This window comes from Mustela putorius, unplaced genomic scaffold (assembly GCF_011764305.1).
Source record: "Mustela putorius furo isolate JIRA1106 unplaced genomic scaffold, ASM1176430v1.1 tig00000589_pilon_pilon_pilon, whole genome shotgun sequence".
Lineage (NCBI taxonomy): Eukaryota > Metazoa > Chordata > Mammalia > Carnivora > Mustelidae > Mustela > Mustela putorius.
In genome coordinates, this window is record NW_025421425.1 from 6174541 (window position 1) to 6201154 (window position 26614).

General features: G+C 51.0%; 1 protein-coding gene across 1 annotated transcript in view; it reads right to left on the reverse strand.

Annotated features, from left to right (window-relative positions):
* Window positions 1-26614, reverse strand: part of ANKH (ANKH inorganic pyrophosphate transport regulator) — a 127599-nt gene that overhangs the window by 11826 nt on the left and 89159 nt on the right. The window contains exons 5-8 of the mRNA XM_004761211.2: window positions 24626-24796; window positions 22804-22938; window positions 20601-20693; window positions 16498-16593 (exon numbers count right to left, since the gene is read on the reverse strand). Coding sequence (XP_004761268.1) covers window positions 16498-16593; window positions 20601-20693; window positions 22804-22938; window positions 24626-24796 — 495 coding nt within the window. The remainder of the gene's footprint in view (window positions 1-16497; window positions 16594-20600; window positions 20694-22803; window positions 22939-24625; window positions 24797-26614) is intronic.

The following is a 26614-nucleotide window of genomic DNA, read 5'->3' on the forward strand; positions in this document are numbered from 1 at the left end:
GCCAGCAAAATGGAACAACCCACTCAGTGCCCAGGTCTGGGTTTTTCTATTTATTCTCCAATAAAAGGAACCAGGGCTTCTTAGAAAAGTGGCTTTTTCGAAGATGAGGGCAGGAAATATACGAGATGATCTGCCTGGAGTAGCGTGTCAAAGGACACAGGAGCTCCCGATAGCTGGAGCTGGAACAGTAACACCAGAATAATACAGTGTTGAATTATGACCCACAGTATACAACAGCCACCCATGGATCCGTGCTGATTTAAACAAGTAGGGACAAAGCTCCCACACAGACTGCCACATGATTTATATTTTGGACGAGGCCTCAAGGGGGTGGTGCATACCTCCCCTTCCCGAAACGTGGGCTGACCACAGCCACTGCCTCCGAGAGACAGCGCCTTCCAGTGGGGAAGCGGTGAACGCGGTCTCGGCCAGGCCATCAGGCCGAGGTCAGCAGCGAGGAAGTCATGCTGATCGCACACATTCTCGGTAAGATGGGGGAACGGCTCTTCACTGGTCGGCTTCCTCCATCCAGACCCGTAAGCCTGGTCCAACAGAGAAAAACCGCAGACGCACCCAAACCGAAGCCCTAACGAGTATTCCTCAGACTCTCAAGGCCACCGAAAATCGGTTTGAGAAACTCTCAGAGACCCGAGGAGGCTCACGGACGGGAAGGCTCCCTGGACTATGGTCACGCTGCAGGGGCCTTAGAACACAGGAAGGACACGAGGAAAAAGCTGGTGAAATCGGAACGAGCCCTGGAGTTCACTTCATGGTGGGGTTGGCCTCTCGGAGCCTCGCACGGGCCCGCGGGGAGCAAGATGGAGTGAGGGAGCTCTCTGAGCTGCCTCCGCCACTTTCTGTAAACCTAAAATAATGCTAAAAGGTTATTGAAATAGAAGATCCGTGACACATTCCTCTTTTATTTGACAGACTGTAACTCTTTTTCTGAGGACCAGGCCACTGATTCTGACATTTCTATTTTGAACTTGGAAATACTTAGTTACGTTTCGAGATATACTCTTCTCTAGCAGAGCATGGACCTCTCCAGACAGAGCCTTCTACCTTGACGATCGCCCATCTCCTGCTTTTCCTTCCCTTTCATTGTATTAGCCTCTTTAGAAACTAACCACCACCGGGCCACAGCCCTCCCGTTCACAATCAGGACAGGAAGCTCCCGGCTGGTGTAGATACCACGGTCAGGGTTTGAATGACGGTGTGCCCCCAGAGGGGTGATCTGTTAGGCTGGCCTCCCCTGGATGTAGTTGTTCTGTGATGGGGGCAATATTTAACCTTTCGCTTCCAGATTTGTATAACGATGATCTAAACTATGACCAAGTTCCGCCGTGTATTAGAATCCTCAAACGGGAATTACAGCATGCTCAGAGGGCGAAGGAAGCCCTAAGCCTTACAGAAATTTCCCTCTTGGGTCTAAGACCCTACAGTCTGAGTCAGTGTGACCAGAACCACAGAAAAGGCATTCTCTCCAAGCCATGCTTCCTCACCCGCAGAGTCAGTCCCTGCCCTGCCCTGGAACAAGGATTTGGGAATGCGATTTGAAGAAGCCAGTTGCTTCTGTCAGGGTCTGAACGCAGAGAGCCTCTAAACCCAGCCACCGTGGCACAGCAGTGTCCGCACGTCCCGAGAGGGACCCATTCCGCAAAGAACCAGGCCAAGAGCTCTGGGTTTGACTTCATTTCCAGAAGCTGTTGACCGTGCCTTTGAGGAACACACAAAGCCATCTTCGTGACCCCAAATGCTCAGGAGGAGTAGCAAGTCGGAGATTCTGATCCCCGCAGCTAGAAAAAGGGAGACGCACGCAGCTGTTTTGAGTTAACGTGGTCAGCCCTGGGCATCATTCTTATTTGGAGATTTTACTTAGAAAGAAATTTCAATATCCTTTTAATTGGACTTAAGTCTCCACTGGGTAAGCCGGTGGTTAACCAGCAACCACACCGTGTCCACAGAGGTGGTTAGGAGCTTGGCTCCGGACCAAGGGCTTGGCAACTGTGTGCATTTCCATGCTGGTGCCGGCTCATTCCCCCAGTGCAGGCGACCAGACCACCAGAATGTCCGTGGCCCCACACGGAGGAGCCTGCCCTGTGCCTTCAGGGCCCTCTCGGCACCTGGCGGAGTCCACGGGATCAATCAGTCTTAGCCGCCGTTATCATAAAAGCTTTCCTGGGACACAAGGAAATGTCAATGGTGGAGTCAACTGTAGGCGGTGAGATTAGGATCGATTTTATTTTCCTTTGTACTTTCCTGTTTTCCACAAAGCACATGCAATCTTCTTCCTTTGTCAGAAAAACATTTTAGCATAAAAAGGACCCCTGTATCTGCTTCCCAGATCAAGTCGATATGTGCTAATGGCATGGGTGTGAGAAATCCTGATTTGGACGTGGGGGGGGGGCAGCTTTTACAAGGTGGCTGCCAGTTCAATTTTCTTTCTTTCTTTCTTTCTTTCTTTCTTTCCTTCCTTCCTTTCTCTCTCTCTCTCTTTTTTGGGTAAGATTTTAACTATTTACCTGACAGAGAGAATGAGAGAGCACAAGCAGGGGGAGCAGCAGAGGGGGAGGGGGAAGCAGGCTCCCCGCCAACCAGAGAGCCCGATGCAAGGTTCGATCCCAGGACCCTAGGATCATGACCTGAGCTGAAACCAGATGCCCAACCGACTGAGCCCCCCAGCTGCCCCATGACTACTCGATTTCCATAACCAGTGTCCCGGGGAGCTGTGTCCCATGTCATGACATTCGGAAGGCACGCGGATTTGATTTGCTTGCGGGGGGAGGGGCGCCATCAGAAAAAGCAGGACCCTATTGGGTAGCCCATGCCTGTCTTGCCTGAGTCTTCAGGGAGAGCTGATGAAGGCCTGAGGAACATCATTTGGCCTTTTGATTCTTAAGATCAAATTGTGATGGCCATATGCCTATGGCAAGGATGGGTTGGGGTGGGGAGTTCAGCGAGGGTTTTGTAGGTCATGGTCATGGTTCTGGGCCAGGCAGGGGGGAAAGGGGGTGGAGAATGGGGGTGCCATGGTTAGCATATTGTGCTGACAGGCCCGCTGCTCTCTGGTGTTGTGTGAGGACTGACAGTGGGGGGGGGGCACAGGCAGAAGCAGGGAGCCCCGTCATAGTGGGGGGTGGGTGTTACCGTAACTGTAGTTACAGTACAGGGAGTTGGCGGAGAGAAGAGGAAGGGTCGGTTCGGAGGAATTTGCGGTTAGTATTAAAGGGAAGTGCTGGGGACAGAGGTGAGGCCGGAAGAGGGAGGGATATGGCGGGATGCGAATGAGCTGTGTTTCACGTCAGCCTGGAGCCCGGGGCCACTGCGGGTGCCCTTCTGGCCTGTCTAGTCCAGTTTCTCCCTCCCTTTTGCTGGCTGCCACCTGAGCTAGACGTGGTCCTTTGGAAGAGTTTCCCCAGTGCAAATAGTGAGCTCATGACCCAGCATGTTTTCAGGATGCCTCTTGAAACCAGCGTGAATCCCAGTTTTGAAGAAAAAAAAAATGCCATCTTACTAGAGCAAGAATAACTAAAGCAGACACAATGGGTGAAAATAGCCAACGAGCCCCATTTCAGGACATCGGCATTGAAGAGGGTGACAGGGTGGGAAGGGGGGGCAAGCCTGGGGCAACAGCCAGAGGGCATAGCTGCCGACCTGCGGGCTGGCACTCTAGGGGAGCGCTGATCCACCCTGACAGAGAAGGGACAGCAGGGGACAACGCAGAGGGAGAGGACACTTTCGCAGAATAAAAAGTCACAGGCAGGGAAAACCTGGAGAGGAAGGGTCACGAGTATGACATCACTAGCCAGCGGGGAGGCGCAGGCCCGGCGTCTGTCAGGTCAGGCAGGCGGACAGCAGTAGGGGAACGAGATGGGGTAGACCGCAGCTGTCACAGAGACGCAGAACATGGAAAAGCGCGTCACAGAGTGTCTGTGGCGTCCCTGATAGTCTCAGTGTGTCTTGAGGACAGTCACACTTGTTACACATCTTCCCCAGCACACATTCCTAAGGGAGTCGATGCACAACCCCAGCGTGCGCACAACCCCCACCACCCTGCCCGTGTGAAAGCACAGCCGTGGTAAAAAGTTCATGTTCTTGGATGTACATTTTAAAGTCAGCTTTTTACAAGGATATGAAAACGGAATCATCCCTGCCATTATTTCGATGGACTGAAACTGCCCCATTAGGACACCCCATCAGGACACTCAGTACCCTTCGCCCAGAGCAAAGCCCCAGCTCCGAGCAACTCGGAAATGACGCACTTCCTACAGCAGGGGGCGCCATGCACCAAGTCTGCAGAGGGCGTTCCTGTTAGCTGCAGAATTTTTCATTCTTTCCCATTCTTGCCCGATTGGAAGAGTATTTAGAAAGTTCCAACCCAAGCTTCTGCTTAGCCTTAATTTTCCGTTGGCTGTTCACAGTCAAACTGAAACGTGCTCAGGGCTGGGGGCAGGGAGCCCGGGGAGCTGTTTGGTGGGTGGAGAGTTTGAGCTTTGCAAGATGCAGAGCTCTGCGGCTGGACCTCGGTGGTGGCTGGGGCACAGCCGTGAGAATGTACTGACCTTCCGTATGCAATGTATGTATGAATGTAATGTACTTTAACACTTAGAACTTGAAAACCTTTACAATGTTGCTTTTTTCCCCCTTCTAACAATGTTGCTCTTTAACAATGGTTAGGATGCTAAGTGTTCCAGAGAGGAGAAGAGAGCTGGGGGAAACGGGAGGGGGAGACAAACCACGAGAGACTGCGGACATGGAAAAACCAACTGAGGGTTTTGGAGGGGAGAGGGCTGGGGGGGTGCTGGGTGAGCCTGGTGGTGGGTATTGTGGAGGACACACATGTATGCGTGGAGCACTTGGATGTGGTGCATAAACAATGAATTATGGAATACTGAAAAAAAATTAAATAAAAAAAAAGATGTTAAGTGCTCCACTGGGCGCATTTTACTGCAATGAAAAGACCTTTTTATACTGTCATTTCATGATGAAGTTTTTGGTGGAATTTTGGGCACCAACCGTCACTGTTTTCACCTCCTCAGAGTTCTTCCCAACAAACCAGTAAGCCCCACAAATCTGCAGGGCCATGAGGATTTCCTTAAAAAGCAGATGCTGGCGAAAGTGGGAAGGAAAAGCGGAGCTTCGTGGGAAGGAGCAGCTCTTACCCCTTCTGATCACGCACCAAGAACCTTCTGTCGCTACACACTGTGGGGCAGCGAGGGAGAAAGCTTCGAATTCAGTTTATTTACCTTGGGTCCTTTTTGTCCTCCCCATGCACAAGAGGGTCATTTTCTTCTCCCGGATAATGTGAACAACGGGCGGGCAGTGTCCAGGCGCGGGGGTGGGGCCACCAGGCAGAACAAAGCCTCAAACAGGCCGTCCTTGTTGGGGACACAGGGTCAGCATGGTACTGTGGCCAGAATAAGGCCCGTAGTGTCCGCTGCCCCGATGGCCGAGGGGCGGACAGCCCGCAGAGAAGTTCAGCAGCAGGAAGGTGAGACTGGGTCACTCTCATGAGCTAGATGTTTCAGTCTTTGAAGACAGGGCCAGCCGGATAAGGTGTCACGGGACAGTGGGCTTTCCCTGGTTTGCCTGCTCAGATTCGGCAGCGCCCTGGCACACAGCCAGACGGGCTTTACTGACATGCAGCCCTGAACCGGGCATGTTCCGAAGCAGGAATTCTTGATGCTTACGGGGTGATGTGCTATGCGACCCCACGAAGCACCAAGAGGGGAGGAGGGACGTGCGGCCAGAGCATGTGAGGCCCTCCCCTCTACACGTGGAAAGTAGATGGACACGGGACATGGGAGCATTCATCTAGAGCCCAGGATGCAACACTGGCCCTTAAATAATGCAAAATGGCTCCTAACGGGGGACACGGGAGCAGCGGCCGGCAGTGCGGGTCATGGAGATGTCCCCAGCCTGCAGGCAGGGCACCTTCCTTCCCCAAGATGCTGCTTTTTCTGCCAGCAGCACCTCGGACCCAGAGAGCAGCAGGTGGCCAGAGCCGGGTGCTGGCCGGGATTTGGGATGCTCTATGTATTGATGGGGACAGCGACTTAGCTTCCAAAGGGAGCTGGAGGGACGAGGAGGCAGAGCCGAGCTCCTGTTCGTAGCTTTAGGATTTGTGCTTCCTGGGGACTTATCTAGTGTGAACAGCATAAGAAGTATTTCAGGATCATCTGAACCTCACCGAAAGGGATTATCTCGCACGTCCCAGAGAAAGCACCGGTCTGCTTCCTTCTCTGACGCTGCTCTCTCGATCTCTGCCCCTCCTGGAGGGACCCTCGAGGCCTGAAGCCCTGCAGCTTTAGGATTAACATGTTTTCAATACCAGATATCTTCGCCTTAAATTCTGCAGTGGCCTCCAGCCCTTGACGGCCTCCATGTCTCTCCAGGCTTGGGGCTCTGGAAGGCAAGGGTGGCAGAGGCAGCCTGGTGTGTTGCGATCCCATGCCTGATTTCTACAGACCACTCCCTCGGTCACTGTTTGTGCATCAGCCTCCACCCTAATCCTTCCCGCACAAGGCTTGTCTCGGGAAGCTGGGGTCGGAGATGGAGGACAGCCTCCGGGATGGGACTCTGGCCTGCCAGGAGGAGGAGGAGGCTCACATGGGAGTGAGGGACTGCCCCCCACCTCCCCCTCCCCCCTAGTAACCAGGGACAGTAAAAAAAAAAAAAACAAAAAACAAAAACAAAAAACAATGACCTAAAGAAAACAGATTTCAAATTTTGTGGAAAAGAGGTAAGACCGCGTAGTGCTGGGGCTTCTGAAAGGGGCCGGAATGCTCTCCAAAGAGAGACGGCCTCACACACCCGGAAGAGAGGAGAGCACACAGGCACCTGCTTGCACACCGATGTGTTCGCTCAGCCCAGCTTTCCCCGGCTGCCCGTCCGAAACGGCCTCCCCCTCACGCTGCTGCCGTTCATTTTTCTCTACAGCACCCTGTGCACTTTGCAGAGGGGCCGTGAAAAGATAGATTGCCTTCCAGATCCCAGGCCACACCAGTATCGATCACTTTATAGAGCAGCAGGTGTGATTAAATTAAGGATCTTGAGATCAGATTATCTGGGAATGTCTGGGTGGCCCTAAACATCACATGAGGGCCGGGGAAAGGGGGGGTTCAGGCACCCACAGAGAGGGTGGGGTGACGCGCAGGGAGCCAGAAACCGGAGTGCCGTGGTCCACCAAGGCAGCCGCCTCAGGGAGCTGGGAAGCACAAGGACCAGGCCCTTCTCTGAAGCCACAGGAGGGAGGGAGCCCCCAACCCTTTGGCAGCAGCCCTGTCCACTGAATTTCGGCTTCTGGCCTCCAGAACGAGAGAGTAAACTCCGGTGGTTTTTTAAGCCATCAGGTCTGTGGTGATTGTTGCACCAGCCAGAGGAACGACCCCGAGGCCCGACTCCGTCATATCCGTGCCCTGCCTGTCTTCTCCAGATGAGAAATCCCACGAGCAAAGAGACTTGGTGTGTTTACTTCCCCGTGGAAGCCTCAAAGCCGGGCAGGCAGCAGGGGTCCAGCCTGGTGGAAGGCTCGCCACCAGCAGAGCCTCGTGCTTCATTCCAAAGCTCAGGCTTTGGACAATGTTTGCCATGCACACGTGTGTGGCTTAAACTCTTCCCATGCGGGCACGTCTCATATTTGGTTGGTGTCTACAGATATACTGGACTTCTGAGCCAGAAGACTGAGAAACATCGATTTCTCTTGCAGGGTCACAGCAGACTGTGGGGTGACAGACATTTCTGAGCTGGAGGGGGCACTGTCTGTACCCCGCCCTGGAGCCTGCAGACAGGAAGGTGTGATGGGACATGTGAAGAGCTTTCCCGGGCCTCAGGGAGAAAAATGGTGCATGCATTATACGTCTTGTGTATGCGTCATGTCCTTCTATAGAAGATATGTATAAATCGATCCAGATGCCGATTTTTGCTGAAATGCCCCCAAAATTCCCATGGAAATTTGGAAGGATAGATTAGTAAAACTAGAAAAATTCACAGATGCACTCACTGGCATCCAAGGTACCCAGAGCTGCTTGTTTACATAGGCAGACATTTTACGCTCCCTTGGAATCCTGTGTGTCTGGGGACTCCCCGAGCACGGGAACGCGCTCTTGGCTTACAGCCTGCCTGACTCGAGCTAAGCTGAAAGGTCTTACAAGGTGGGTATTTTTATCATCTCCTTCTGGCAGCCAGGGAAGCCGAGGCTGTTTCGGATGACCTTCCAAGCTGCCCAGCACGTGCAGGGAGGAGCCAGTATTTGACCCCAGGCGCTGAGACCTCAGGGACACATGGGTAAACACCACACTCCGTGGCACTGAATTCCAGCTGGAGGTCAATCCCTCTCCCTGGCCCCCTGGCCATTCAGTGAACACGCAGCCCTGCCTCCGAGCCCCTCCCGGAGTTGTGAGGCTCTTGAGCTCTCCGAGCCCCATCCGGTAAGAGCCGTCTCTCAGGGACGATGAAAGAGAGGCAAAGGCCATCCACCGTTACCTAAAAGCGACTGCACTTTCCAGGTCACCTTCCAAGTCCACCTCCAGGGGCAGGGGAACGGGAAGAGGCAGAGCCATGACATACCTGTGTGACCTGAGTGTTTTTTGATTGTTCCCATTTGTTCCCGGGTCCTGTGGTCTCCGGCGTCGGTAAGCACACAAAATGACCATTTAACGTGCGAACTGGTGTCTAATGTCCTCCATGTGCTCATCTCACACACAGCTTGAGGTACACACGTCTGCGTGGCGTTCTTCGAGATCACGGAGATATTTGCCGCCGGCTTTGCTGACGCCCTACGTATCCTACCAGTGTCAATCAAGAGGACACCCAGAGTTTCGGGCCAGCGGGAACACGCACACGCTCAGGGCCCCACGCGCCTGGTGCTGTGTGAGCGCGACTGCGGTCAGAAACCCGAGAAGCCGCGGACCTCAGCCGCGTGCTGTCCGTGCATCTTCTTGTGAACGGCTGTCGGGAGGGTCTGGACGGGCTCTGACTGTCAGCGGAGACTAATAAAAACCGCTTGAAAGAACCCCAGAGAGTCATGAAAGAGGACTCCTCCACGTCTGAGAATGAATCCCCACTGGGTTACTTTGCCATTTTGCCGGAGCAACAGTTCACGACCGTCATCTTACTCTGATCAACCTGCTGTTGCGCCAGAAGAGCCTGGGGCAGCCTGGGAAGCACACCAGGGATGCGGGGCCGGCCGGGATTCTCGGGCCGATGGGGACTCTGCCGCACCCCCAGGTGGGGACCACCGCATCTTACCGGGACGTGTGCTCTCTGCACAACACAGGTGTGTTCAGACCCGGTAAACCGAAACTAAGTAATCTGTATCATTTTGTGCCAAATCAGATACCATTTATAAGATCCGAGGGGGAAGAAGTGGAAGTATCAACGTTCTGAGAAAATTTGGGGGAATAAATACGATTGAATTTGTTCCCAGGGAAGCGGGAATGTGTTTTGGCTTCCCAGTGTTCGTGACGGAGGGCCTGGTGCAGAGGCTCTAGGTCATTCGATTAGTGGAAAGCAGAACAAAGCCAGAGAGCAAAGTTACCTAAATTGAACACGGCTGCTTCTCCTGGACGCTGGGATGCCAACACCACCCCGCCCCTCAAGCCCCAAAAAACCCACATCAGCAGAGATATAGTTAATCACATCAATCTGGGACCATCCCGTCCCCACGAATAATACTTTTATCTTACACGGAGAATTGGGAAATAAAAGAATAGAGATGTCTTATGGAAACAGTAAGTGGGGAGATTAAAAAGAAAACAAGTTGTAGAATTGTTACGTTTGGCTGATCAATTCACGTGGCCTTCAGTGACTACAGGAAGATTCTTTCTTTGGGAAACAATGTGGTGTGAGTTCCCCAAACCGGAAGGCTTAGGGCAGCTCGAGGTTCTGGCCTCCCAGGCCTGGAGTCCAGCAGTCAGGGGGGCAGTGCCGCGATCAGTCTGCAGTGTGTGGGGACGGTCCCCTCCAGGCCTGTCCTGGCTTTTGGCCGCAACACATGGTCTGGATGCCCCCCCCCCCCCGTCAGACCAGCAGTCCTACTGAATCAGAGTCCCCACACCTTCCTTACTCACCTACTGGGAACGCATCGTAACCTATTTCCAAACAAGACCTATTTCCACGTTCTGAGGGACGGAGAGGGGTCTAGAACTTCAATACAGCAATTTTTGGTGGACACAATTCAAGCCATGAGAGTTCGGAACAGACGATTCAGGGTTGAAGGCAGAGTCACACTTTCCCTTTTTACTACCCATGATGTCAAAAAAGCAAAGCTTAGGAGGATCTGGAGTAAAAACCTATTTTAAGTTTTTAGAAAGAACCAGATTCTCCAGTAGTAACAGCTCCTGCCTAGAACCCTACTGTGTGAGGCAGTGCTGTCTACTGGTACCTGGTGGCAACCTTCTCTCCCCACATTAAGTGACGGCAACACACACGTACACACCACCAAACAGCCTCCGTTTGTTGAAGATGAGGGAGGCCAGTGGGGTATACTCTGGAGACCCCGGCACAATCCCAGGACCTCGGCAGGGTCTGAATCTGGAGTCTCAAAGCCACCTCTGGAGAATCTGGGAAGACGCTCACTCTATACCTGCCTTCCTGAAAGAGGCCAGCTCACCAAAAACTGGAAAAGCTTAATTGGCCAACTGACAATCTGTCAAATTCACTGGTTTCTTAAAAATTTGTCTTTTTAACTCTTCTAGAATTTATAGTGATTTGTACTGGGAGGATAGGCAGGGCCCTGGGGTCTCTGGGGCCTTCACATCCTCCTGACCTAGCTGTGTCCCTCACCTCTGTCGCTACTCCATTTTGCCTTGACTTCCAACCTCTCTGTTCATTTTCTAACCCACAGTCTCTCCCCCTTCTCCTTCTGACCCGCACTCTTCATCTTCCCCTCTTGTCTTTCTCTGGATTAAAGGGATGCTGGGTATGATTGTATAGGTTGTTCACTGCACAAAAGTACCCGCCTAGCTCTGCCTGCCAAGATCCATTTGGACAGATACCCATTTCCATTTTGTAGAAAGGGGATTGGGGAGGCCTCATCAGCAGCCAAGCCTGTGCCTTGCACGGATTCTTCTCCAACTCTCTTGCAGCAGAGAGGCCGCCCTCTTGGCACTTGCTCCCCAAAGCTAGAGCAGAAAGAAGCTTAAGAGAATACCAAATGTTCTTAAAATGCTATTGTGAAATCAAAATAGAAATTGGTCAACTAAAATCACTAAGGATGTTAAGACTTCTCCATTTAATTTGATTAAGTTTAGAAATAGGTAAAGAGGGGTGCCTGGGTGGCTCAGTGGGTTAACCCTCTGCCTTTGGCTCAGGTCATGATCCCAGGGTCCTGGGATTGAGCCCCACATCACGCTCTCTGCTCAGCAGGGAGCCTGCTTCTTCCTCTCTCTCTGCCTGCCTCTGCCTACTTGTGATCTCTCTCTGTCAAATAAATTAAAAAAAAAAAAAAAAGAAAGAAATAGGTAAAAAAAATATCTGGAGTGGATTGGCAGTTTGATAAATTTAGCAAGTCAATCCACTGGCTTCACCAAACTGGCCTAGCACCCAGGAATCGAAGTCTATTGTCTATATATCAAAAGGATTGTTGAGAAGACACATCCTACCCTGGTTAGTGGTTCCTATTTTACCCCTAAATCTAGAACCTGGGAAGGACTCAGGGTAAATCCAGAGAGGCTAGCTAATAAGAGGGTGAGTTTCTGCACAGTTGGTATTATCAGTGCCTTTCCCCAAGAGGAATGAATGCTGTTCCTGCTTCCTGACTGCAAACTCATCACCACCTCCTCCAGCTTGTGTTCCCCATGGTTTTCTGCTAGAGAAACAGCCTTTAGTACATAGTGATTATCACTGGGCTTCACATCAGTCACAGCAGTGATGGAGACCCAGGCTCTAGCAGAAGGTTCGGGGCACAACCAGCCACTGGTTCGGATCCCAGCACCGGCTCAGCCTCGCTGTAGGCATGGTTGATGGCTGCTCTGCCATGTGCCCTCTTCTGTGTGGCCACCACGCCACAGGCTCTTGCAATGCAGCCCACTATCCAAAGTCTTCCTTCCAAATTGCTTTAAGCTGTGTACGTTTCCGAGCCGGGTGTTCCTTTACTCCAAACAGCAGCTGGGCCGTCTGTAGTCATCTTGCTAACATGGTCTGCATCCATGTCTGCTCCTTTGCTGCCACGGAGGGGACCCCAGTTGACCTGACAGTTCTACCCTTTTGAAGCTCATCTCTTGAAGGATCTAAAGCTCCCCCTTCCCTCCCCCTCCCTGCCGTCAAACGGGACCATCAGCGCTTCTTCCTGAAGGCAGCTCCGAGAGGCCGAAAGGAAGATGCTTCCAGAGTATTTGTCCTTTTCAACTCTACCCGCCTCCTCAGCCCCTCTTCACAGACGTTTGCTGCCTTCCGTGAAGGAACACTCCCAGATAAGCGCATGAGGCAGAACCCACTTTTGGAGTAGGATAGAAACTCTGAACTACATTGCGAATCCATACCAGGGTGTGAATAACGCTGTGCATTGTAGCATACTGGAGTATTAGTGTCGTATTAACCATCGAGGTGACACAGCCGTATTTTTCACAAGCCAAGGTGGATGTTGACCCCCAAAATGTCAGGGCTCCAAGAATGAGCCCACTCTGATGGAAAGATGGATTTTGTTGTTGTTGTTGTTATAGACAGCACACATTTTCTCTTTAAAAAGAGTCAGCATGCCTGGGTCTGTAGAATCTCTGGAGTCAGCTCTTCTCAAAGACCCAAGGAGAAGAGCCAGAGAGCCCAAAGAAGCAGAGCGCTAGAGAATGCTCTGATCCCAGTTGATGTACAGAAGGTTCTGGAACCATCAGAAAGCTCAGAAAGAGTCTGTATGTAACCTCATCCACTGGAATAAAAACAATGTGCACTGCTCTTGAGTATTTCGGTGGCCTTCGGTGATGTTAGTTCCCCAGCACTAAGAAGTCTTAAAGTTAAAAAAAACAAAAATGGGGGGCACCTGGGTGGCTCAGTTGTTAAGTGTCTGCCTTTGGCTCAGGTCATGATCCCAGGGTCCTGGGATCGAGTCCTGCATCAGGCCCTCTGCTTAGTGGGGAACCTGCTTCTCCCTCTCCCTCTCCCCCTGCTTGTGTTCCCTCTCTCACTGTATCTCTCTCTGTCAAATAAATAAAATCTTTAAAACAAAACAAAAATGGACTGGAGAGGAAAGGACCTCTTAAAAGTTTTAAAAGTCGGATAAACTGAGGGCGAATAAAGAGACTGTCGTTCACCGGGGTGGGTACCATTGGTACCTTTGACTCAGAGGTGAGTCTTAAGTGGCGGTTTATTGAGCACCTCCTTTATCAGACAGGACGCTTGGCCCTGGGGGTGGATGGAGGCTACGTCGCACACCCGATGTGGGCACTTCAGAGCCTACGAGGAGCGACAGATGTGAAGACTAAATACAGAAAGTGCTACAAAAAGGAACGTACACATTATAGTGACAGCTTAACATTTAATTTAGGAAAGAAAAACCAGAAACCAACCCTACACCTGAAACTAAGGTAACATTGTGTGTCAGTTATACTCCAAATTAAAAAAGTCGCTTACAGGGGTGTCTGGGAGGCTCAGTCAGTGAAGCGTCTGCCTTCGGCTCAGGTCATGATCCCAGAGTCCTGGGTTTGAGCCTCATGCAGGGCTCGCTGCTCAGCGGGGAGTCTGCTTCTCCCTCTTCCCCTGCCCCTCCCCCTGCTCAAGCTCTCTCTCAAATAAATAAATAAAATATTAAAAAAAAAAAGTTGCTTACTTTCCCCCTATGTCTTTTAAGGTCAATCCTGTGGCTAAGTTGTTGAACCAATGGACTGAACCACTGCAAACGTAATGTATGTGAGACACTTCCCAAGCAGCTAACTCAAATACTCCTGTTTTTTGTGTGAAAGAAACCGCCATTTCAAGCATGACGCCCGCGTCTGGAGGCTCAGGGCCAGAGAAGGGTTCCTACCTGCTGAAAACTTCACAGTTGTGACAAAAGGGCCCGGAGAGCAGGCCTGGAGGCTGGCTTCTGGCAGGTTCTGTTCCAGGTGCTCGGGTGAGTCACTAATCCTCTCTGAGTCCCCTTCCCCTTCTAAGAAAGGAAGGGTTTTGGCTCGATTGTCTCCAAGTTTTTTTCCAAGGAAGGACTCTGAGTCTCCATTTCTGTGGGGAAAATCTACCCTGACACACTCCAGTTACAGGAAGGAAGACGCGAGTAGAATAATGAAATAAATAAAGTCTTCATCTGGGAAATCTAGGCATTTTTCTAAGTTATCACCATTTCAGAAACAAACCAGTTGCTTGTCTCAGAGCGACAGATTATTGCCCGCGCACCAGACCAGAGAAGAAACAGCCTCAGACCCAGGCTGGTGGAGTTCTCCATCCGACTCAGCTGTAGCTGGGCAAGAAGTTTAACCGGAGTGAGAGCAGACAGCGGAGGTCAGACCCGGATCGCCGAGCCAGTGACAACTAGAAGCTTCTGGCGCTCAGTGAGGGATGAGGGCCAAGTCACAGAACCTGGCACTAGGTTCAACTCAACTTTTGACTTCCAATCATTTCCCATCGTCTCCAAAAGCTGAGGTCTGTTCCTGGAATAGAAGCCTTCTCAGCTTTTTCTAAAATACTCTTTTAAACAGTTTCAAGGCTGCTCACTGTTTTCCTAATATTTTAGGGAACTATGGAAAAACTTGCACACCATAGAGAAGTAACACAAATAGGGGAGCAGGGTTTCTGGGGTAACCGACGACACAGGCGCACTGTTGGGAATTCCTCCTGGGCGAGGTGGCACAGAAGGTGCTCCTGACGCCCCTCCCCCGCCTCCCCCAGCAGAGTCAGGAGGGAGGGACTGACAGGAGGGGCAGGTTGGGGCAAGGGGCTGCTGAGGACGCAAGGTCACGATGGGTGACATGACCGGCTATTAGTCTCATGTTGCCCTTGTTACAATCTATTCAGGCGTAGGATCCGTGGATCAAAGATTAAGTCATGAGCTTTGGAAAAATATCCATCAAAGGTTTAAAACGAGCTTAGGGCTCGATGATAAATAAGGATCACCATCAGGGCTCATCAAGCCAACAGTTCTTGTGACGAAAGGAAGAGGGGCCAGAGTCACCGTGTTCCTCTCATCAGCGTAACCAGCCCTTCTGCCCTGGTTTTCAATGACGAGAGTTGCACACCCCTGGCATTTCTGGAACATACTTGTACTTTATAAACAGAGAATTTCTACAGGACTTAGGAGGAACTGCGGAGCCCAACAACAAAGAGGAAGACTGGACTGAGTTCAAAAGACCCGCATTTTGGGGCGCCTGTGGTCGCTCAGTTTTTGGACCTCTGAGACTTGATTTTGGCTCAGGTCACGATCTCAGGGTCATGAGCTCGAGCCCCACGTCATTGGATCCCGCGCTCAGCTGGAGTCTGGGATTTTCTCTGAAGTCTGGGATTTTCTCTCTCTCTTTGCACCCCTGCCCATGCCCGGACCCTCAAGTGCGCTCTAAATAAATAAAATCTTAAAAAGAAAAAAAAAAAAAAGAGAGAGAGACCTGCATTTCTTTTTACCTCCTTGTCATCTCCACCTTTAGAACTCAAAGGGCATGGTCTACACTGTAAGTTTGTTTATGAAAGTGTGCTTTCTTTCTGTTTTGCTACTATAAACAACCTTCAATTATATACCATGTGCTTTGGGCTATCGACCATGTACACATTTTTTCCAAGTTTCTTGAACAGTATTTTTTACATTGAAATTACCCATGGGGATGGATAAAGAACGCGTGTTGTTTATGTAGGCTGTGCGCAGAGCGCGGGGCTGTCCTTGGGGCTCACGGCTACGTCCGCGAGAATGACCCAGGGCCTGGGATCTTACAGGCCAGCAGACGGAAGCAGCGTAAGTGGGATGGGGGGAGGAGCTCCTACTGCGCTAACTCAAGTAACACCAACTCAATTTGGAAGAGGGTCAGGGATGTTTATACGCTTGACTCTGAATGTTGAAAATGGGATCAGAAGTTATTCAGTAAGACAAGAGTACTGTTAAAACAAAAGGCAGGGGTGCCTCGGTGGCTCAGTGGGTTAAGCCGCTGCCTTCGGCTCAGGTCATGAACTCCGAGTCCTGGGATCGAGCCCCACATCGGGCTCTCTGCTCAGCAGGGAGCCTGCTTCCTCCTCTCTCTCTGCCTGCCTCTCTGCCTACTTGTGATCTCTATCTGTCAAATAAATAAATAAAATCTTTAAAAAAAAAAAAAAAGCAAACAAAAGAACTTTGCCTTTTTTTTTTTAAAAAAAAGGCAAAGTCTGCCTCCTTTCAGCATGTTAGTAGTCCCCAGACCTGCCAGAAGTCTACTCTTTATTCCTAGATTCAACGACCTCCCTAAGGAACGACTGTTCATATTTTGGGTTGTTAATTAATTCCGTATAGCATCACAAGTATGGAGCACAACAGTCCTCCCTTTAAAATGGCCATTCCCCTTTCCCAAAAACAACGCTGGCAGGGGGCGTGGGGTTGTCGGTCTCTCCCCTTACCGTGAGTGATAAGGCCATGCAGACAAACGTGAACTTCTTGATGTGGGCCGCGGTCACGGTGTTGCTCGTGCTCACCAGTTTATTGCTGGGGTTATTCTAGGGGGAAGAGGAGGACAGGTTACCCTCGGCTGACCACACATGCCACTTGAAGAATGTCTTGTTTTGGTTTTATTTGATGCGTCTCAGGTATAGATGTCCCCTGACAGCTGGGAAAACGGCTGTCACTTTGTCTCTCTCAGGCAGTGGTCAGGTTGCTGGACGTGAACATGAACCAGAGGAAGTCATAGATGGACGCCGGCCAGGGTCTCCTGAATGTGCGCTCCCCTTGCCACCGGGCCCCCACCGGGCCCCCACCCAGCCTCGGCCAGGGTCCCAACCTGTGCGGCCCCTCCTGGTCACCTGACATCTCCTCGAAGCCACGGCTCCCCTCTGGGACCCCATCCTCCCCGCCAGCAGACCGGAAGGACGGGTGGGCATTCTCAGTCCTGCTTGCCCTGATGCTGACTACCCCCCTCGGATTCCAGACAGAAGCTCTTGCTCTGCCCCTAACACCCGTGGTGTTTTCCCATTTCGTGCCTTTGCTCCTCCTTGTCCCATTGGATCTTCTAATTTTCAAAGCCCCCTTTGGAGGGCATGTCAGTGGCACAGCCCATCTGTTTCTGAAAGCCTCTCTGATCCTTGACTCCTAACTGCCCTGGGGTCCCGCTTGCGGGAGTGCTGGTCAAGCCGAGAGCTCTCTGGGCGTGGGTATGTATTCGGGGGGCAGGCATGGAAGCCTGTGAGGCAGGCACTGGCTCTCTGGGATAAAGGACTGTGCCCCTCACCCTACTCTTTCCCTCCTGCCACTTAGCATGATCTTTCTTGAGTAGAGAAGGTGCCCATCTCTGTTAACGCTTAATTTTAAGCAAAGAGTGCGGACAGCTCAAATGTCCTCTTGCATATTCCCGAGGCTTCCTGAGACCATCCCAGCGCCACCGTGAAGCATGCCCACCACCTGATCAGACAAGTGTCTGGTCCCTCACCATGAAAACCAGCGGAGGAAAGAGCCCCCCACCTCTATTCGGATCCAGTCAGTCCCAGAGGTGACCGACAGAAGCCAGCCCCCAGCAAGTGGCTTGCGTCTCGCTGAACAAAAGACACAGAGGCAGAGCGCAGACAGGTTCCACTCGGAAAAGAGCTTCTGACAGTTCCTTTCCTTTGGAGGCTGCCGGAGATCTCTCACATCCCTTCCCCATGATGCCTCCAGCACAAACATCTGGTCGAGCCTATGTTTTCCTAAGTCCAGCCTCTAAAGTGAATCTGCTTTTCTCAGTAACAGATTCGGCTGCCTCAGTGAAGTGCAAGTCACGGTAGGTGCATATCTCCATCTCTCTGGCCCTGGGGGACCCGTGAGAGAGGTGCCCAGGGGGCTCACCCCAAAGAATCAAACAACCTCAAAGCACTCATGTCACCTGTGATGGGACAGCAGGGTACCATATGTGTCACCTGTGGTGGGACAGCGGCATGTGCCACACGTCACCTGTGATAGGACAGTGGTGCGCCACATGTCACCTGTGGTGAGACATTGATGCATCAGCCATGTCACCTATGGTGGGACAGCAGCATGCCCCATGTGTCACCCGTGGTGGGACAGTGGTGTGCCACATGTCACCTGTGGTGGGACAGCAGGGTGCCAGAGATCCCCAGGTGTGCTTTCATTTCAAAAACAGTGCGTATTTCTGGCAGCAGTGTTGGAATAAAGGAGCATGTATCATTAGATTGGCAGGCGTGTTTCGCTTTCTTTGCCCAATGCGCTTAGACGCAGACTCTTCTGCAGATGATAACTGAACGTCGGAGAGATTATGTACGACTGCGAAATGCTCCTAGTGGATATTTAGCGAGAACCGTCAGAAGTTATGCAAGAAATGTCAAATCCCTTATTCTGGAACGCACAAAGAGGCTAGGATTTCCATTGTCAGTGCAGCCAACTCTGCAAGTCCGCACAGAGGTGTCTCAGATTTGGGTGAATAGACAGCATTCACACGGACGGCTCGGAGGTGCTCCCTGGAATGCCCAGAAACAAAGAGGGAGGCTCCAGAAGGATTCTGTGTGACCGCAGTTGCTGGCGAGACGTACGCTCGCTACAGGGGTTGCTTCACAGCACCTAACCCGGGTGATCACGGGCAAAACCAAGTTTTCCTTGGATGCTCCCCGTGAAACCGTACAGTGCTGTATTGCTATTGTTAAGTGGTATTATTTCAAGGTAGCCAAAAACATTCCAGATGAGACTTTCCCAGCCAGGAGTTCCTAATATTTAGTATCTGCTGTTCTCCTCTAGGTTTATTATATAATCTGATTCTCCAAGAGCTAGAAATTTAGCAAAAAGATGTATATCCATCTCGGTTTTCTAGGATTTACTTCTATGTTCATGTTCCTTAAAAGGAAAGCAGCGACGTCTGCTCATAGATGGGGTTAAACTCATGCAAACAGGGACTGCCAGGAGAAAAGTCTGCTGGGGAGTGCCCTGGCTCAGGGTGCGAGGTGCAGAGGAAACCTCTCTGGGGCTCCACGCCACAGGCTGTGCCCTCTTCCAGAAGCCCACAGACAACCACACATTTGAGAAGCCGGATGCTATGTGGAGAGAGAGCGCCCCTTACAGCTTGTGGCTGGGCCTTGCTTTGTGGACTTCCCGGGCTTCTGGATGCCCACGCGGATCTGGCAGTGGGTGGGAGTGAGGCGAGGAGGGAGCCCAGCCTCAGCCAGCCAGAACCCACGCTGCCCGAGCGGCCAGAGCTCATCGGCTGGGGTCCCTAGCAAAGAGGCCGCCTCTCCTCATATCCCAGGGCTCTTGTTGGGATCAGATAAAATGGCTCTGAGCTGGTTCTACAGAAATTCAAGGCAAAGGGTTGATGTGAAAAATACAAGTGCAGGTGTGTGCTTCTTTCCTAGTTTTCATTTCACTGTATTTTTAAAAAGATTTTATTTTTTTATTTGAGAGAGAGAGCACAAGCAGTGGGGAGGGGCACAGGAGGGGGAGAAGCAGACTCTCTGCTGAGCAGGGAGCCCAACACGGGACTTGATCCCAGGACCCTGAGATCATGACCTGGGCCAAATGCAGACACTTAACTGGCTGAGCCACCCAGGCACCCCCTTATTTTTCATTTTAAAACATTGTATAGGGGTGCCAGGTGGCACAGTCAGTTAAGTATCTGACTCTTGGTTTTGGCTTAGGTCATGATCTCAGGTTGTGAGTTCGAGCCCCGTGTTGACCTCCGCACTCAGCAGAGTCTGCTTGAGTTTCTCTCTCCTTCTCCCTCTGCCCCTGCCTCCTGCTCACTCGTGCGTGCTCTCTCTCTCTCTCTCTCTCTCAAATAAACAAATAAATCTTTAAAAAAATTGTACACTATCTTTGGTGCTTATGTTTCGCTATAAATGTCTACAGGTTCAAGTCATTAAGCTTTAATGATAAAGGACATTAGTTCAACGATTGGTAGGACAATGCCTATCTAGCCACAGGCTGCGAGTCTGAAGGGTTGTGTGCAATCAGCGGCGGGGACAGAGCTGTGGTTAACAGAGGCTTTCAGTGGGGATAAGTCCGCTGCATCCAAAGAAACCTGGACCCAGGCCGCTGCACAGACAGCTTCGGGGGGCATGGACACTGCGTATACCGAAAGACATCCATCCAGAAGCTTAGGACCTCAAGGACTCAATCCTGTCTATACCTTTACATCTGCTATGAGGTCAGCAAAACATTTGTTTAATTAAAAAAAAAAAAAAAAAAACAACAAACCACAGAAACAAAATCCAATGTAATAAACTTTTTTGAGATTATATTTTCCCCTTGTAAAAAACTTAATCATTTCTTAATCAGAATTACCTACAAGTGAATATCATTTGGAGGGCATTAGAGGATTGACATGAAAGTAAGCTTCATGACTTCTGTTATTTTCTGAGGGAAATCGTCCACAGTGACGCCTGACGCCCCCCCAGGACCCACCCCACATTCATCTTACAGAGGGAGGTGAGACGGGGAAACATCAGCATGTTCTTCATCCGAGACGCCTGTCTATCACAGGCTAATTTTAAAGCGAGTGTTTCCGACACCACGCCGCACAGGTGCTCACCTTGTCAAAAGCCGGGTAGACAGCACGGATTTCCGTCAACCAGCCATATGGCATGTGACCCACAGGGTATGTGGCTGTCAAAATCGCCACTGCCTACAAGAGAAAGAGCCAGCAGTTAGTGTCGGCGTCCCAGGGAGCATCTCCAGTAGCCGCTCTTGCCACAGGCCAGAGGCAGCGGTCTCGGTGCGGCCACCCCAGACGGATCACTCCACACTGGGCGAGAGGCAGTGGCCGGCAGCAGGCGGGACTGAGGGAACGGGGAGCGGCAAGTGCTCCACTGCGACCACGGATGGGAGTGGGATCGCGAGCCTGGGCGTTGGCTGGACAAGCTACGATTTGAACCCAGGCCCACCAGACCAGGGACCTTTGCTCCTTCCATTGAGCCAAATGGAACCCTCCAGTCTAGCCCAGTTCTGGAGTCCCGAACTGCGATTCTGAGCCCTTTCTGCTCTCCAGGTTGTCTTTGCTTAGGGTTCACGTCTACGCCTCATTCCTCTCCTTCTGGGTGGCTGGCAGTAGGCGCTAGTTGGTGGCTTTATGGTTTTCTCCTTCTGACTCAACTCACTTTTAATCTGTCCGGCCAGAATAGCCCAATTTTGATTTTTAATTTAAGAAAACTAAAGAAATATTTCTTGTGGAAACCAAACATATCCTTCCGTGAAAATGAGAGTTTCTCTTCTTATGCAAATGAAAATGAAGGCGAGTGAAAACAAAGCATCAAACCCTACATTTTGGCAGAGTTCAACTCTAACTGGCTAGTAAAGGAGAAGTACAGGCTTCATCTATTTTCATTAACGTTACACTCATGCCTGGAACATGGGGTAAGTCCCCAGCTGGGCGAAAACACTACTGTGTAGACCCAAACCTTCCCTTGGTCACCTTCCAGCTGCGTGAAGCAGGGACCCTCTCAGACCTCCCTGTCTGTTCCTCCAGCAGAACCATGGGAATGATGAGATCCATCACAAAGGTTTGCTGGGAGTCCATGAAATGTGCATAAATGGCGGACACGCAGTAGATGGTCAATACACGTCTGTCCTGTACCCTACACGCGGAGTCTCTATGCCACTGAGGTCATTTACCTTGGTTTTTCTTTTCTTTTCTTTTTCCTCTTTTTCAAAGGGGAAGATGGAATGCCAGCACACAAGTTAATGGGGTCACATATGTTTTTTTCTGAGCAACTTAAACTGCTGGTGTTAACTGAAAAAGCTATTGGATTGTTAAGAACCACCCAAGATGACCTTCGTGATCCAAAACACAAAGTCCAAGAACAAAGTGAGGCAGGAGAAAGCGTCCTGCTTGTGATTTATGTGCGTCCCTTTCCAAGCCCACATGAGCTGCTTCCCAGGACATGGAAACTGGCAGGAGATTCCCGGCTGTGGAGACACGCCGACGGCGCATCCAAGGGCGACGTGGAAAGAGAAGGCCCTAATGAGCAGCCACCGGCCTTCCTGAAGGCTCAGCAGTTCCAGAGACGGAATCAAGTCTCCGGAGGGCAGCGGAGGAGGAGACAAATGAAGTAACTTGATTTGTTCATACCATACTTGAAAGATGGAAAAAATGATTCAACTCTTTCTTTGGAGTAGCTGCCAGTTTCCAGATAAATTTCTTGAGCTGCGAGTGAGTAAATAATGGAGATCCTCATTTGGGGGAGGGCGGACTGCCAAAGCGCTCAGAGAGCCACGATGGGCCGGGGTGTGGGGGGAGGGGCGTACTGCCGGAAGGCGGGGCAGGAACAGGTGAGAGCGGGTTGGGTCGACATGGGGGCCCTGGGCCTCCTGCTCTGGGCCTGGTCACGTCTGCTGCTACACGGCAGAGTCCGTGGTCTTCGGCCACCACAATGTTGGCATCACTCTGACTCCACAGGAAAATGGAAAGGCCACCGGACGGGAGTCAGAAAAATCTGGATTCCTCGACCAGCCCGGCTTCTTGCTAGTTTTGCACCCTTAGCCTTGTGCCCATGCCTCAGATCTGGTCAACAAGAAGGCTGAAGGCGATGTTTCCTTCCATATTCATAGAAGTAAACAGTCCCACGATTCTAAGAGCCTCTTGGCTTCTGAGTGTGAATGGTCGTCCATTACGATACCACAGAATTACCTGAGCTCTCTAGGTAAATCGGAAACAAGTCTGTGTCCACTTCCCTACCCTCCGGCCCCATTCTTTAAAAGGTGACCACAAGTGCCCCCAACCCTAGAAACCACCCTACCTCAGTAGCTGCAGAACTACCACCAAGGTCCCGGGAAACAAAGAGGTTGACGATTGGCCTACTGATCCTCTGTGTGGCCAAGATGAGCGCCAAAGGCCACCAGAAGCTCAGCATCTTTCTTATGGTCGCATCTCCCTGTGTCAAGAAATGGAGATACAAACTCACTAAATTCTAGAAACAGAACAGAAAAAACAATTCAGAGCCAAAGCTTTTCCTTTTGATGTCAATAATGAGTCAATTCATTGTACTTAAAAATAATACAAGGAAAAGCCTCTGTAGCCAAGCCAATTCAGATTAAAATAAAACGTACAGTGTTATTAGAAATTAACTCAGACAGCTGGCAATTTACCGTGAAATCAAAGCACACATTTAAGTTTGATGGATCCAAATCACTCTTTTCCAAACAGGGCAGTTCTAACCCAGAAAGAACACAATTCCATGGCCTGGAAAACAGGCTGGAAATTGGTTTTTGTTTTAATCACCAAACTGAACTTAACTCTCAGAAGTGAAAAAAAAAATTACTATAATTTATTTCTGCAACCAGTTGGGTCACAATTGTGCCTAATTATTGAGGTATAAATCTATTACCAAGGTTCTTATTCTGAAAGATCTGACGGAAGTCACGTGAATGTTCAGAAGCATAAAAATGAAAGCATGGTCAAGAAAAGGTGATTTATTGAGACTTCTACAAAACCAAAAGGTGTACAATCTTTAAAGGCTGGCTTTCATGATTTAACTTCGGTTTTGATTCTTCAGAGGGTAAGTCACATCGTGGAACCATGCCAGCCACTTTTATCTCCCCTTGTTGGCGGCTCAGGGTTCAGAGATGGATTGTCACCATTGAGACCCTTTTGATGTGGATGTCCTAGTGACGGAAACAACTAGATCAGACTTTATTGACAGCCCGCCTCGGATCGAGGTAAGTGGTCAATACAGTTATTGTTCTGTATTATGCCAAGAGTAAGCTGTGCTCAAAGGCAGGATCAGAGGGTGGAGTGTGGGGCCTTCTTCAGGGCTGCGTGGAGTCGTGCGTATCGGCAGCCCCACAGCTAGACGGAGACCAAGCCCAGGGACGTCTGGTACCGATGGGCGGGGTCAGCATATACATGTCAGATCCTGCTTGCACTGATGCTGAAACAGTGCTCGGGCCAGTTGGGGAGGTTTATACCCTGCTGGCATCTGACTCCACTTCTGTCACCTTCCAGGAGGTGGGGGAGCTTCTGAGACCCCATCACTGTCTTCCCTCCCTGCACTCCGAGGTCTTGTATCCTACGTGCTGTCTGGGCTCCCGTCTAACTGCTGCTTCTGTGTCGCTCTCATCTACGGGATGGGGCATAATGCAGCTGCTTGAGGGCAGAGAGCAGAGTTCTGTGCTGCCCATGGTGGCTACACTCTCTGCTCACACCACGGGAGGCACCCGAATGAGCGACCGTGTCTGGCCAAGGTGGAAAGTATAAAGTACAAACAAAGTCTGGGGTCCTGCTGTGAACTCAGAAATTATCCAAATGCAAGGTTAAATGGGAGCTGTGGGCCCCCAGCTACTTGTTGATGAATATACAGAGTGACTTACTGTTGACAACAGGGGGTATGAAGAACCAAAACCGCCATATCTACTCCTCAGCCTGACCTGACCCACTGTGCCTCAGTTTCCCTATATGCAAACAAGGAGGCTGCACCGTGACCTCTCCCAAAGCCATCCCCCCCCCCCCACTCTGTGTCTGCCTCTGGATGTGCCCTGGTGCTGGACATCTCAGGGCACAGGCTTGTATACGGGTCTCCCATTTCCCAGAGGGCCATCCCCGGATGCACAGACAGGCCGTACCCCCAGCTCCGGTCCGCTCCGGTCGGGGATGATGTCGTGGATGTTCTTATAGTAGCCCAGGCACAGGGTGGTGCAGCGCACGAGGGCGCCCATGTACAAGGACAGGATGGGGATGAGCAGAGGCTCTCTGCATTCCAGGTGACTGTGCAGTAGGATGGCGACAAACACGACCTGGAGGACGGGAAAACAAAGACATGTCAGAGGGGAGACGACAGAACCCGTCAACGGGCGTGCCTGCTGGCTGCTGGCACCCTGACGAGGTGGGCCTCCGAGTGAAAACCTCAGGGCAGATGGGAGGACAGGAGCTGGGGCCGGGGCTCTGTGTGTCCTCAGGGCAACAGCACACAATCGCTTTGCTATATTCCCCTCCAAGGCGCTTTGATTTTTTTTTTTTTTAAGATTTTGTTTATTTGACAGAGAGAGAGAGAAAATGCACAAGCAGGGGGAGTAGCAGGTGGAGAGGGAGGGAGAAGCAGGTTCCCCAATTAGCAGGGAGCTCAATACGGCGCTCAGTCCCAGGACCCTGGGATCATGACCTGAGCCAAAGGCAGACATGGGCTCCGCAACTGAGCCACCCAGGCCGGCCTTTTCTAAGACTCTTTGAAGGCAATGATATATCTAGTTACGATCTCATTACAAAACATCTAGACACTTTGTTCCCCAGGCCCCCAAAGATGTGGTAGAGTTTTACCCGCTTGAGCCTGGATCCTGATATGCACATGTAATCCACAACGAAGGCCCAAGTCCACAAGGAAAAAGTAGTGGTGATCAGTGGCATATACAGAATAACAGACATTAACATTTGTAAGATGAAGTTTGCTAAAAATGCTGCGAAAAGCACCAGTGTCAATTATTACAAAACAAAGTCAATTAAAGTTTAAAATACTAACTTAAAAAGTGGAAGAGTTCAAAAAATAGAGTCAGGAGAGATTAAAATAATAAAGTATTAATCTCTACTGACTGTATAATCTCTGAAAAAATTTAACAAGTATTTAGCTTTCCTGTCTATAAAAGTCCGAGGAGCAGCCCAGCCTCTATCGAGCCATCCGGGGATTCACACATTCAGAAGACCACTGAAGACAGAAGACCACAAAAATTAACTAATGGGGAGGGGGATACTATTCTGGAGTTCCACTGACTTTTAAAAAAAGATTTTATTTTTAAGCAATCTCCACACCTAATGTGGGGCTTGAACCTACAACCCCAAGATCAAGAGCTGCATCCTCCTCTGTCTGAGCTGGCCAGGGGGCTGTGAGCTACCGTGACGTTAATGGCCAAATATCCACGGAACAACAGGGATGCAAAACACACCACCACAGAGTGGTCCTGACCCATGGAGGCTTAACCCCAACACTGCAGTCCCAAGGAATCGGCGATGACCAAAAGTTGAAAAGGAAGCTGGGGACCGAGCATGACGAGCTGGATGAGTGCATTCGGTTGCCGGAAGGAACAGAGAACAGCAGGGTTATACAGACTTGTGAGCGCAGTAGAAGTATCACTGTTGGAGGTGGTTTGTTTGCAATGTGGGCTGCGTCTTATGCCAGCTGTCATTCTCGAACCCAGTACACGAGGCCGATTCGGACCGGGAGCCTCAGGCAGGGCTTGGCCGCATGGACACAACCAGGCTGCAGCTGCACCGACGACGTGAGCAGACACCAGTTGGGGTGGTGCTCACACTCCCGCTCCTGTTCCTCCAAAACGTTGCGGAGCCCACGGATGAAGTCAAGATGCCTGTAACTGGCCCTGTGCCTGTTCCTTTCAAGTGGGACAAGTAGAAAATGCCACTGAAGATGCGGACACAACCTGGGGAAGTCTCGCTAGGGACATACAGTATTAGGAACGGAGGACCGGGAGTTCTGTGATGGGGCCAAGATGTGTGGGATGTGTCTAATGCCTCAGAAGGCTCAATGGAGCCCCCAGGCAAACTCCCGCTTGAGTGTCTCAGCAAGCTGACTGTTCGTCGAGGGTCTCGGCAAGCTGACCGTCCGT